Source organism: Hippocampus zosterae, chromosome 8, assembly GCF_025434085.1.
Source record: "Hippocampus zosterae strain Florida chromosome 8, ASM2543408v3, whole genome shotgun sequence".
Classification (NCBI taxonomy): Eukaryota; Metazoa; Chordata; class Actinopteri; order Syngnathiformes; family Syngnathidae; genus Hippocampus; species Hippocampus zosterae.
The window spans coordinates 15,790,975-15,803,576 of record NC_067458.1 but is presented as its reverse complement, the minus strand read 5'-3'; the positions used below and the strand labels follow the sequence as shown (position 1 = coordinate 15,803,576).

General features: G+C 43.3%; 1 protein-coding gene across 2 annotated transcripts in view; it reads left to right on the top strand.

Moving 5' to 3' along the window:
* Window positions 1-12,602, top strand: part of elavl4 (ELAV like neuron-specific RNA binding protein 4) — an 87,038-nt gene that overhangs the window by 44,359 nt on the left and 30,077 nt on the right. For both annotated transcript variants that reach the window (XM_052072867.1, XM_052072866.1), the window contains exon 5: window positions 8,351-8,454. In XM_052072867.1, coding sequence (XP_051928827.1) covers window positions 8,351-8,454 — 104 coding nt within the window. The remainder of the gene's footprint in view (window positions 1-8,350; window positions 8,455-12,602) is intronic.

Sequence of the window (12,602 nt, the reverse complement as noted above, 5' to 3'; positions counted from 1 at the left end):
ATATGCGCATATTTTGTCCATATTTTAAAACAAAATTTTTCGTACACCTGGTTAGGAATCACTTGGTCCGCTACCTGCCTCCCAAAACTATTCCGCACAAGATCTAGTGCAGGTCTTCTATCTCCTATTCATCTGATCCTGAAATGGACTGAAGGGTAAAGATAGCGTGAACGAGGCTGACAGGGAACCGGATGAAAAAGGAGTTTGACGTCTCCGAAAGCCAGGTATTAAAAGACCTGCCAGGCTCAGAAGTGCAGACACAAGCAGGCAGACACACATTAAAGTTTCAGAGTCCTGCGTCCCAGGAACGTCCTGTTTCGTTCCTTTTAGCCAGCCCCCTTCCCCAGTCTCAACCCGCAACCCACCCCCCTCCACCAGTCTGCTTCGGCCCCAGAATTGAACAAGCCGAAAGCTCGCTCAGCTGCACTGCCCCTCCCCTGACCCCCATTTCAGTCTGCCTCTGTCCCTTCTTGTTCCTCTCTGAGTGCCCTTTACATGGAACACAGAGGATGTGACTGTCCCTCTGTGTTGGCGTCCTATCCGAAGAATGGATGTGCCTCGGGCTTGGTTTCCTCACCCGACGTCCCTCTGGGTGCATGGTACCTGAGCAGGAAAGAGCCAGACTGTCAATCCCCCACCCCGCCAGTGCTGCAATGCCTGCTTTGGCTATCTGAGGGCGTGTGGGCCTCGCTCTACTCTGTCAGCGCTCTCAGATGCAGTCCAAGTAGGTGAAGCGGGGCCAGGTTGTGCAAGGCTGACGTAACAGGGTTATCCAAGACTCAAAGGGGCCTCATCTGTCTACTGACAGCTTGCCTTCGAGCTCTCTGCTCCACAGCCAGCCCAGCAGCCCACACACTGCGGGCTGCAGTCCACCGGCCCTCAGCTCAGGGAGCCACCATGCGGGGGTGGGTTACGTTTGTGCGTATTTGTCCCTCAGCTTTCTCGGTGGGCAATTGTGTGTCTGTGTATGTTGGTAGAAGCTAGGCCTTGGGAACGGCGAGTGGGAGCCTCCTGACTGCAACATTGGCTGCTACCTTGGCAACCCAGGAGGGAACGACGTGTTGAATGAGTGAGTGGGAGATGGATCCACTGTAGATGTGTGTGTGCGGGGGATGTGGATGTGTTTATGAAATGAGCTATTTAAACCGCCAACTATACAGCCATTATTTAAGGTCCGGTGGTCTATTGTTCTCACTGTGTCTTTCTGCAACCTTACTCAATTGCCTCTACCAATTCTCTCCGGAGCTAACCCTCTTTAACCCTTCCGAGAGAGAGCCCGACCGACCGACACCATCAAATTATAGAGCAGTGTAAACGCTGTCAGCTTTCCATAAAAAGAAATGGTCCCCAAAAAATGAAATGCGTCATAACGTATTACTTTGAACTGGACTATATTTAAGCAACGTGAACTCTCGACGACACTCAAACTAGAAATAAATAACTCAATGAATAAATAGTCCTGCTGCAACAAACTCGATAAACGTGTTGGACATGCTGCCCTTAAAAGGGTATCATTTGCCTCGACATCATAAGCCATTACAGAGCATTCGAGGTTATATTCGGGGCATATTGTTTTCATAAAATGCACTGCTTCAATATACTCTAACAGTGCACTGCTTTTTTGTTAGAAATCCTTTGAAGTTAATAGAGTTGAGCGGAATCATTTATCAACGTTTGGTGGTCGAAGGTCAGTCATGACATTGCGTAATGGCAGGACCACTTTCTTAATTTTGTCATATTCCTCTGACAATGCTCGAAATAAAAATGGTGTCACAACTGACAGAGTGGAAACCTAGAAGCTCGGGCGACCCATACGTCTGATTTTATCAAGAATTTTGAAACTATTCTTCCCAAAGGAAATAATGGAAGTATTGTGCATGTGCTTGACGACATCACAAAGTTGCCTTTGTCACAGAAAGGTAGCGGTATTTTGCGGTTCAGGTTGATTTTGATGCATAACTACCTATTTCCAAAGAAGCAGTCATAATACTACAATGGAACAACGTCCAATAAAATGTTCTTCATGCTAGCAGGCACTCCAGATCAAAGAGTGCATTGTGAGCCTCGCCTGATGATAGAAGTCGATGAGGACGCTTTCATGTCAGCAGCACAGGGCTCTTATCGTCCCCCCAAAAAAAAGAACAAAATAATGGCTGCCAACCTTGAACATTACAGCACATGATTGTGACCCTCGCTGTGTGCAATGAACCGTCGCATACCTGGAAATCTGTGCACCATCTCGAATGACTTTGTTTGTCTATAGGTTTACCTTCATCAAATTTAGTATCGTGTTGATGTTCACGTGACAATTCACATACAGCCACATTACAAAATAGGTAATATCATGAGCCACTCTGTCGAAATAGCAACACTTTTAGCTTTGCGTGCCAAACCGCCGATACATATCGATCCTCCTTCCTAAAGAGCGCCAATGAGCACCTTCCTATTCTCCACGAGACAACATAGTGGGAAAGCAGCGCAGTGTCACTGTGGTAAACACCCATTACTGACTATTATAGATATTACATTTTTGGCAGAGGCAAGCTTGCAGAAACACATTTCCGGACGATTGTATCATAGCCAAGCGGGTTGTTCGACTTCACAAGATTCCAATTTAGTTGCATTATTAGATTGACATAATTTTCATTCGGAAGGCACCTTTCATGACTGCCGCGCATTTCCATGAGAAGCTGGGAGAAATAGCGCAACTGGCACAGCGAGCAAGGCATCGTCAAATCAAGGGAAAATGAATATCTAACCTCATTAAAAGGCCATTACGAAGAGCAATGCATCATTTGCTTTCTTGGTTTTAATTGTCAATTAAAATATATAAGTTAGTCTTTCCATTAAGCTAATTTATCACTGGAAAGACAATTCTTTTGTGGGCTGCAACCGCATTAGAGCTTATTCATCATGCATCTTAATAGCTGCTCCATTTGATGTCACATGCTGTACTTACTGAAATTATTTTTCTATAATTAGCATTAACCAATATGCTCATGCTGAGTATGTGAATTCTATAATTGGTTCTCCGACTAAGGGTTTTTTTTTTTGTTTCGTTTTTTTGCCTGCCTAACAATATGCCAGTAGATAATGGCTTTCTATTCTCTGTCCATTAAATCAACCCATACTCGATTACAAACGTGTCAAAGCATCTCACCTGTTTCTAGGTGGCCTTGAATTGGGCCCTTTGTTAACTAAATGTGATTTAAATCCATCTATCAGTTTTGCAGAATGGACAGCTTCTGCCTTTAGGTGCTCAGTACAGGCTGTACTCTGAATCACGGGGAAGTTGCGGGATTGGAAGTTACCACTAAATACGCTCCCAATAACCCCCATTAAATAGTAATTTCACAACTCGTTGACCGAATCCTCACTCATTTGCACATCTGTCACTCATGGCTCAGTTGCCATGTCACTCATTTTACGGTGACTGCATAAATTCTTACTTAGCACATGGAATTAACAAGGGGTGACAACACACACTGGAATGCATTTTGATTACTTCAAGAGTTGTTTATGATACAGATTTTTTGTTTTTTTTTGGTTGTTTGTTTGGGGGGGGGTTGTTCGTTTTGTCTCGAAATGTTAGATTTGCTCTGTGCTATCAGTGAACTTACCTTGGCTTGAAAATTGTGCAAGCTTAATGCCAACACATAATAGGAGACATCAGAGATGGGCGAATACATGCAAGCTATGTGGTGGCATATATGCTGCTGCTGACTGAGTCACTTACAGTCGTTATGAAAGTCTTCTTCATTTGTGACAATTCTACAGTACTATATTGCCGCCAGTTGGCAAAGAAACACAATAACTAATCATTATAGAAACTTCTTCGATTCTTTACATTCTATTTGATTGTGTTATCACTGTGTTCTTAAAGAGAGCAGTGTTGCAGTTTTTTTTCCTATTTAAAAAAAAGCACTGGAAAAAAAAATTAGGGCATGAAGGCTGAGTTAAGAGCATCGCCAAGAACAAATTAAACTTGTATCTCAAGGCACAAGTTCAATTTTTTTTTTTTAATACATCATTGATATGTAAAAAGAAATAAATAAATATACCTGTTGTCATCATTGTAGTCTTTGAAACATGAGCAGAAGTTATGCAGGCTAACAAAATAACACATATGGTACATCCAGTTCGCTATTCTGCTGTGCACCTACTACCGCCAACCACTCTACACACACATATCAGGGTTTCCTATTCCAAATGGGAACAATCAGATAAACTGAATTTGACCACTCGATATTTCGAGATTACGTGACTTTGAATGATCCCAATAAAACTGGCGTCAACATCTGATGAACTCCTACGTGTTTTGACTTGAGAGTGGAGTGAAGTCAAGGAAGCATGAAGGGCTGATCCGGCAGCATTGTTATGGTCCTATGAACGGGCATTTGTTTGTTATTTTGGAGGGGGTGTGGGGTGGCATTTATTAGTATGCATGTGTACAAAGACAAACAACTGGACGTGTTCCTTCTTCTTTCTTTGTTGTTACCCACTTAATAGTTTAGTCAGAACCTCCCCTCCAGGCACACCATGACTCATTGACTGCTATACATTCTGCCCCTTGCCATCCTGCTGCGAGGACACACTTTATTACTCGTGTTTGTTTGTGTGTTCTTCTGCGATTGGCTGATTGAGTTTTGTGAGCATGTGTGTGTATTTGCCAGCGGTATTGCCTTGGTGTTGCCTCTCCCACCCATCCGTGCTCAATGCAGGCAGTCTGCTGGTTGTTCCCTGCTGTTAGGTGCTCCATAGCAGCGGGGAGGCGATGGGTGGAATCCCCTCCTGGGTCTTCACTGGTGCTACAGGCAGACGTACACCTTTCTCTCTCTCTCTTATCTACATGCTTACCTGGGAAGTGAAGGCAGCCAGAACGTCTCTCTCCTACCCTCTTTGCAGCCTTGCCAAAGAGGAAGTGGGCGTGGGTATTTAGCGATAGCAATGCCAAGCTTTGCTGCCCCGCAAACACAAATGTACCCACAAACTTATTGCATCCTACTTATTACCTTTACCAAAGCCAAAAAACACATTTGGATCAGCAACAAAAATTGCACATACAGTACATCCTCCATAGAAAGGAATGATGCAATATGTGAGGATAAGCGGTTCAGATAATGGATGGATGGATGGTTTACATCACACAGTTATTGCGTCTTCCATTAGGCACAAGACAGAATAGAATACTTGGAATTGAATTTCTCAGATCAGAAGAAAATGCCCTACCATCCAATATTAAACAAAGTGGGGAACATCTTGAGCCTCAATCTGTCGAAAAATGTTGACCCTTGCACACTCCTCTCATAATTCCAAATGGTATGTTTGGCACAAGTAAAATGTTGCTCATTCCTTAAAAACATCATAATTATATTGAACCATGGCTGTGGCAGAATGGTGCTTTGGAGCTGTGTTTTCCCGACTAGGAACTGGGACCTTTGTAAAGGTGGAGGGAATTATCAACAGTTCCAAATTAAGGCTTCTTCTAAAAAAAAAAAAATAATAATAAAATTTAAGCGGGGGGAAAAAATCATGAAAACCCGACAAGAACACCTGACTGTGAAGTTCATCAGAAGCACTTTAAATGTTATCAGGTGCGCGCTTATTCCCTTTCACATGAATTTGAGCCTGATTGGCTAATTCTGAAAACAGCCGCATTCCAAATAGAAGAGGGTGTGCATACTTGTGCAAACCATGTGATCACAGCCTCTCAAATATTCGACACAAATTCAACAGAATTGTACAAGTTATTGCTCATAATGGTGGAAAAAGGTTTGAAATTATTTATATTGGTCCTTTTTATTTGTTTTATTTTATTTTTGGGGTATCATGAAAAGCTAGCGTTTGAACCGCGATGCGTAAACATTTTATAGCCACTGCATATGGACACTTAGTGTACAGAGGTAGCGTTCATCCTAGTTGGCCCAGTTTGGCCGCTTGAATGGCTTTGTGAGTGCTAAGTGTCTCGGTACCATTAAGCACCTGTCAGCCCCTCTAGACTGCCCTACACGAGTGCTCTTCACCAGAACACTTAATTTCCAGCTAACCTTCTGGTAACAGCGCTTGTCAAACCTCACATTTCTTGTTGAAGATGATGGGAAGAGGGTGAGAAAGTGGGAGGCAAGGGCAAAAGGGATAGCGAAAGCTCGACTGAAGTATAGCAAGCAATTGATGCACCGCTAGTCATCCATATGTGCTCATGGAACTAGCACTTTGAGCTATTTCTCTAGTGGTGTGCGGGTTAATGAGGTGGCACTGAAGTAACATAAGAAGCAAGAAGTCGGCTTTTCAGAATCCATATGAACGATCATATCCCTGATTGTGGGAAACGTTGTGATCTGGGGGACCAATTGGGGAAAGGTGTGGTCCGTCAGAGCCGATCGTCCATCACATCATCGTTTTTTGGGTTATTTTTGGTGGCTAAAAATACTCATTACAACACAAACTGTTGTTTACTAGCATGGTGAAGAAATGCAGAACCAACAGACTTTGGTACTGTACGAGGGGGATTTTTGAATGTACTTGACACTATTTTCTATCCATTGAATCCGAATCGAGGTTGTACTTTTGTCGGACATACCGGATAGTCGGCGAATGGCACGATGGTGGAAAAACATTGTGTGTTTGCGGTAGATCAGTGCGTCCGATATTTGTCCGTTTCCCTAAAGTCAAGGATTTGACTCTCTATTCACTGTCAATTAATCTATTTCACGGCCAATCTAAACCAAACAAGCATATTTTATTCCGACTCCCTCACTGAACGTCATCTCGGCATCAAACCACTCCACCTGAACATATGTGATTGAAAAGCACCATTTATGAAACCACGGAAGGCATGCAAACACATTTTTTTTTGTTCGTTATATTTAAAGTGCCAAAGTTAACACCTGATGTCAGCTGCGAGGAGGAGGAACACAAGGAGCTAGAAGAGCGGACGGCTACTTATAAATAGCAGTCGTCTCTCCAGGATGTCTGCCTTTTAATTAACAATAGAGAGCCTTGGATAATCCACAGTTAATCCAGAAGAAAAGAGGGAGGAGAGCCGAGAAGAGGAAAAACCATCAGCTTTTTGATGTTAGCGCTACAAATCCCTCCTGGCCCCTTCAATGCACACTGCTCCATACCCATAGCCCAAACGTATTTATTCTGTGAAACTATATTTTGCGATTCACTTTGTCTCCGACTAACCGCTGTCTGTTCCCATTAACATGAATATCTGCATGCTGCCCCTTCCCGCACCCGACGGGAATACGTTGCGCTCGTGCTGGTGGATCGGCGCTTGCTTGTGGAAAACAAGCCAAATGAAGATCCCCGTTGGCTGCGGGCGTCTGCTTAAAGTCCGACGCCGGTTGAAAGGCTTGATCGGGGGGAGGGGGGGGGGGGGGTGCGATGTCAGGCCTGCTTCACACTCAAATGCAATCTGCTGCTGAGGACACTTTACAGCTGCTCGAAAGAGAGCCAAATATGCCCGCAAATACACTTAGTGTCACGCTTTAATTGCTGGGGTGCTTGCTTGAGTCTCTCTGTCATCTTACTTGCTTCCTTGTGATTCACTCGTCATCCATCCCCAATGTACTGTATCTTTACCACGTCTTCACGAATATCTGTGACATCGATAAAAACAAAGTGAGAATGACATTTACCGCCGTCAGCCAAAGTAAATAAAGCTTTGCAAAGATGTACAGAGAAAGCAATGCCATTATGTTACAACTTCACTGTTTAGCAGTAAACCCTACAGAGGCATCTCCACACACTTCTTTTTAATACGATCGTCAACATAATGAAATCCAACTGAGCATCCAGGACAGAGAGCTGTGGACCGTATAGACAGCAATTTCTGTTCTATGGTTGCCATCAATAATTCCTTTTTACCCTCACTGGTAATCTTCTCTGCGACCAGAAAATACACCAAAATTGTCGAGGAAAACGCAAAACACAGATGTAGGAAGGTTCAGGCTCTGGGTTGCTATACTGCACCGGCTGTATTTTCACGTGCAAAAATTAAAATTTGAAGTTCCATTGTATTTTGTGAAGGATTTTTGCTGGAAAGTTACAGTACAGAGTTTTCTACGAGAACATGACGGGATCAATGAATAGGAATAAAGAATGGATATCTGAAGCAAGGATCAGACACCTGGGGCAGAAATCGTATCGACTCGATGTTGTGTGATATTTTCGCTTTATATAAAGTATGATCAAGATTTTTTTTTTTCTCACTGAGATAATTCCACTACTTTTACTGAAGTCTATTTTCCCCGAGTAATCCATATCAGTTTGGTCTTTGGTCATGATGACTATAAATGGAGACGTCAATGGAGGTCTAACAGCTTGTTTTTCCTCCTTCGCTCAGGTCAGAGTCTGGGCTACGGCTTTGTCAACTACATCGATCCAAAGGACGCAGAGAAAGCCATCAACACGTTAAATGGACTCCGACTTCAGACCAAAACGATCAAGGTAACAGCCAAAGCCAATGTTCCTCTTGCTATCTCATTCTATTTCACATTGTAATCGCTTATTGTATCGTATCAATATAGTACCAGATGTCGATATTGCTCTCTGATGCGGTTTTGCACATCATGGCCATGAAGCTGGTAGCAGGGAGAGAGAGGAGAAGCGGAATTAAAACAGGCAAAACTCCACTAGTGTCAGCAAGGAGGCAGCGTGACAGACTAATTGTATGAAAAGCATTGGGAAACCATAAACTGTAAATCTTATTTAGATACTGAGGCCATGGTGAGCATCTGTTTTCTTCAGTCCAAAATATATACAGTATATATATATATATATATATATATATACATATATATATATATATATATATATATATATATATACTTAATGTGCAAAACGTCTCCTTTCTACAAGTGTCCCTTCTTCAGTCTCACAGATATTGCAATAGAAAAAAAATCTATATAATCACAAGCACGATACTATATTTTCATTGGCAAAATATCCCAACGTTATCATATTGTGACCTTCAAGTCCCACTTCGTTTCTTTATTGTGAATTTTTAAGATAAACAATGTGTGTTAAATAATTGATATTTACGAATGCTAAAAAAAAAAGTGCACTGCTCTTCCCGAAGCCAATTTGGGTTGCTGTTGGTAACTGAATGTGAGGCAGAGATGTGATTAACATGCATGAGCCTCCGAAATAATTGACAAAAACAACAAAGTAAAAAAAAAAATTTTTTTTAAACAAAAGATGACATGGGTTGTACTTTCCAGATGTCAATATTTCATCTCGAAATGACTGTGACATTTCTGGGAAATAATAAAATGTCATCATTGCGTTTTCCAAATATGTGACGCCTCTCTCTTGTGATTTCGTGCGAGCTTGATGACAGGTGTCAACGCACGAACCCAGACACATCTCAACACTGTCGCCCCTGCGAATGCTTCTTGTAGTTTTGCTTGGGGGGGGGGTGTTGTATTTGAATTTCCTCTGATGCATTTCCCTCTGCGGCTCGGTGCCCGAGCTGGTTGCTTTTCAAGACGACCAGTAAAGCTGTGGCTCTGGGGTAATCCCTGCATCCACATCCCTGTCAAACGGCTCTAATCTGATCCAATCTAATCAAATTCATCACATCTAATCTGATGTAATCTAATGTAATAGGATAGGATTAGCCCACAGTTGTGAAAACCCTCCGAGAATCCCGGCTCTCTTCCTGCAGATGTGCTCTCTCTCGCCCGGGTTCAGCACCGCAGTCCGCCTCTGGCTGAACCTCTGCCAAAGAGACACAATTATATGTGATGTGTGTGTGTGTGTCTGTGTGTGTGTGTGTGTGTGTGTGTGTTGAGCCATCGATTGTGCGTATGCACGTCTGTTTGTCGGGGATCTGTGACGACATGTTTGTTTGTAACCCATGTGTGCGACACACAGCGGTCCGTGTGTGCATATATTTGCATATAAGATCCACGAGAACCGCTCTACCTTCATTAGAGCTTTTAGCGCCACTTGACAAAATAGCAGCGATTCTTTCGCTCTTCACTGTTGAAAGAAAGACTCGCGTGCCCTTTCCACTCGTAGCTTTTATTTGCTGATAGCCACCTCTCGTCGTCTTTTCCTTTTCTCCCTAATGTATTCAACTGTCCAGAAGGAAAGTATCTTTTTGTGGTTGTCTTTTAGAACAAACGCCGCGTTAAGTCTTCAACGCCGGCTCGTCGATTGGCCAGCCACAACATATTCTGCCGCTAGAAAAGTAGTTGTGGTGTGCTTTGACTGACACTTTCGCAGAGGAGGAAACAAATTGAAATTGCAGTTGTAGAGTACAAGTGCTAGAGAACTGGACCTGGCCGTTATCAGAGCTGATCCTAGTACCGTATTGGCCCGAATATAAGACGGCCCTGATTAGAAGACTTTTTTCATTTTCCATTCTTCAGCAATCGGCATTACAAAATGGCTAAGTTTCATAAAAATGGCGATTCCTGGGCAAAAAAACGGAGTAAAACAGCTTTTTGTAAAAGCATGCATTTGAAGCACGTGAGGCACCACCGCCACCTACTGGTCGCATTTTTTACATGATTTACAACGCAAATGTCTTATTCTCATCCACAGACTGCATCCTCCTCCTCTCTATGATGCAAAAAAAAAAGACACGTTCAAGTACGTCCTTGGTAGGCGGGGCCTAATTTTAAAAATATGTACAAGTACGTTTTGTGGAATGAAAGAGTTAAGTGCAGATGACTCCACGATTGCTTCAGCCAATCTCTTTTCAAGTAATAAGCAAAAACCTTAGAACGTATTCCGATCTTATCGTACCACCTCCAATGTAGCCTCTGTGTTGCCCCAACTCTGTTCACAGCCATGTTGTTGGTTGAAGCAGTGCACATCGGTGGGGACACGCTTTCAAATCCGCAAACAAAAATGCCACTTGGTTGTCAGTCGATTAAATCAATGAATCACAAAGCCCTGCATTCACTCCTTCCTTTTCTTGTGACGGCAGACCGGAGCGTGACCCAAACAATGAGGCCAATTCAAAGTCGGTTTGGAATTTCAACAATGAAGGTTGCCACGCCTGATTTTTGACAGGACACTTGAGACGAAAGTTCACATGTCCACAAGTGATGTGTAGCGCCCTTTTTTATTTTTTATTTTTTTTCGTGGCTTCCTCCTTCTTGACACCTCCGATGTTGTCAGTCTGCGATACTGCTCCCCGACTGAGGTGTGAGGGGAAGTAGCATGCCAAAGGTGACGGAAGCTCCCCGTGACACACGTGCACATCGTCTCAGACACATTGAAACGCCCTGTGCCTGTGCACGCGTAAATCTTAACGCTTTGAGGGTTTTTTTTTTCCCAACTTTTCACGCACACATCTGCGCTACGATTTTACACAAAGGCGCACACAGCTTGAGGAGGTGTTGATGGATTAGACATCTGCACTTGGCTGACAAGGAGAGAAAATGAGGTAGCACGGAAAAGAGGGGGAAAGCGCTGCAGAATGTGAGGAAGAGGGAGAAGTTTAATGAGGCAGCAAGAGAGACAGGGAAGAGAGAAGGATGGGGAAAAAGTCCAGAGAGAGAGAATACTTTTGCCGTTTAGATAAAGAACTAAACGGCGAGGCCATTGGCGAAGACGTGCAAAAGCAGACACGGCAAAAGTGAAGGATGCGGGGAAAGCCAGCTGTTCATCACGAGTTGACTTGCTCAAGGATATGACTACATATCCCCCATATTTGCCAATCTTAAACCTGACTCGATGGCTTACGTCCCCCACCTGTCAGCGCTAATGAAAGCACTGCGAGGCAAAGCCGCTCCAGTCGGCTGCAGCAGCGGCAGTAGTAGCAGTATTTGGTAATGGGATTTACTTGAAACTTTGGCGAAGCGAAAATCAGGTCGACATGAAGATATTTAAGACCTGGTTGTGACAGCTGCAAAGTTTACGGGCAGAAAGCTCCGACGGCTGCCATTTGGAAACGTCTGAGGTGACTTCAGAATGGAAATGGCTGCCAAGCGCCAATGAAAGCTCTGCGTGTCCGGACATATGCTTCCGGCTACGCGCCATGATCAATGTGCGACAATGATGAACTGACAGAACTGCTGTGGGTAATTGGTGGAAAGGAGGAAAACGTTTTATTCCTGCAATGGGTTGATTTTGTCTTTTGTCACCTGAGAGTACAAGGATGTCAAACTCATTTTTGTGGCGGGCCACATTTTATTACGGTTTCCCTTAGAGGGCCGTTATGACTGAAACCAACTAAAAAAAAAGTCACAATGAACAGTTTATTCAAGTATTGTTTAAGTTTCTGTAATGGGGGCTTTACTTACAATAAAATGCTTCCAACGTGTCTGTTTTTTATTACCTATGAGAATTTTAAGATAAGATAAACTTTATTTGTCTCACACTGGGCAAAAAATAATCAACTCTTGTGGGATGTTAGGTATGTCGCTGGCCAGTAGCCCGCTGTTAGCTCGCCATGCTAACAGCTAGTGCCGACTGTAAACAATGGGGTCGTGTGTACGATCGGGTTCCCCATTCACAGGATACGTAAAAAGATAGAAGAAAATAAAGGGGATGAGCAGAAATGAAGATGCCCACCTCCCTCCCCCCAGGTTTGTGGTACAAAACCACACAAAACAAAATGGGAAGAAGAAAAAATAAAA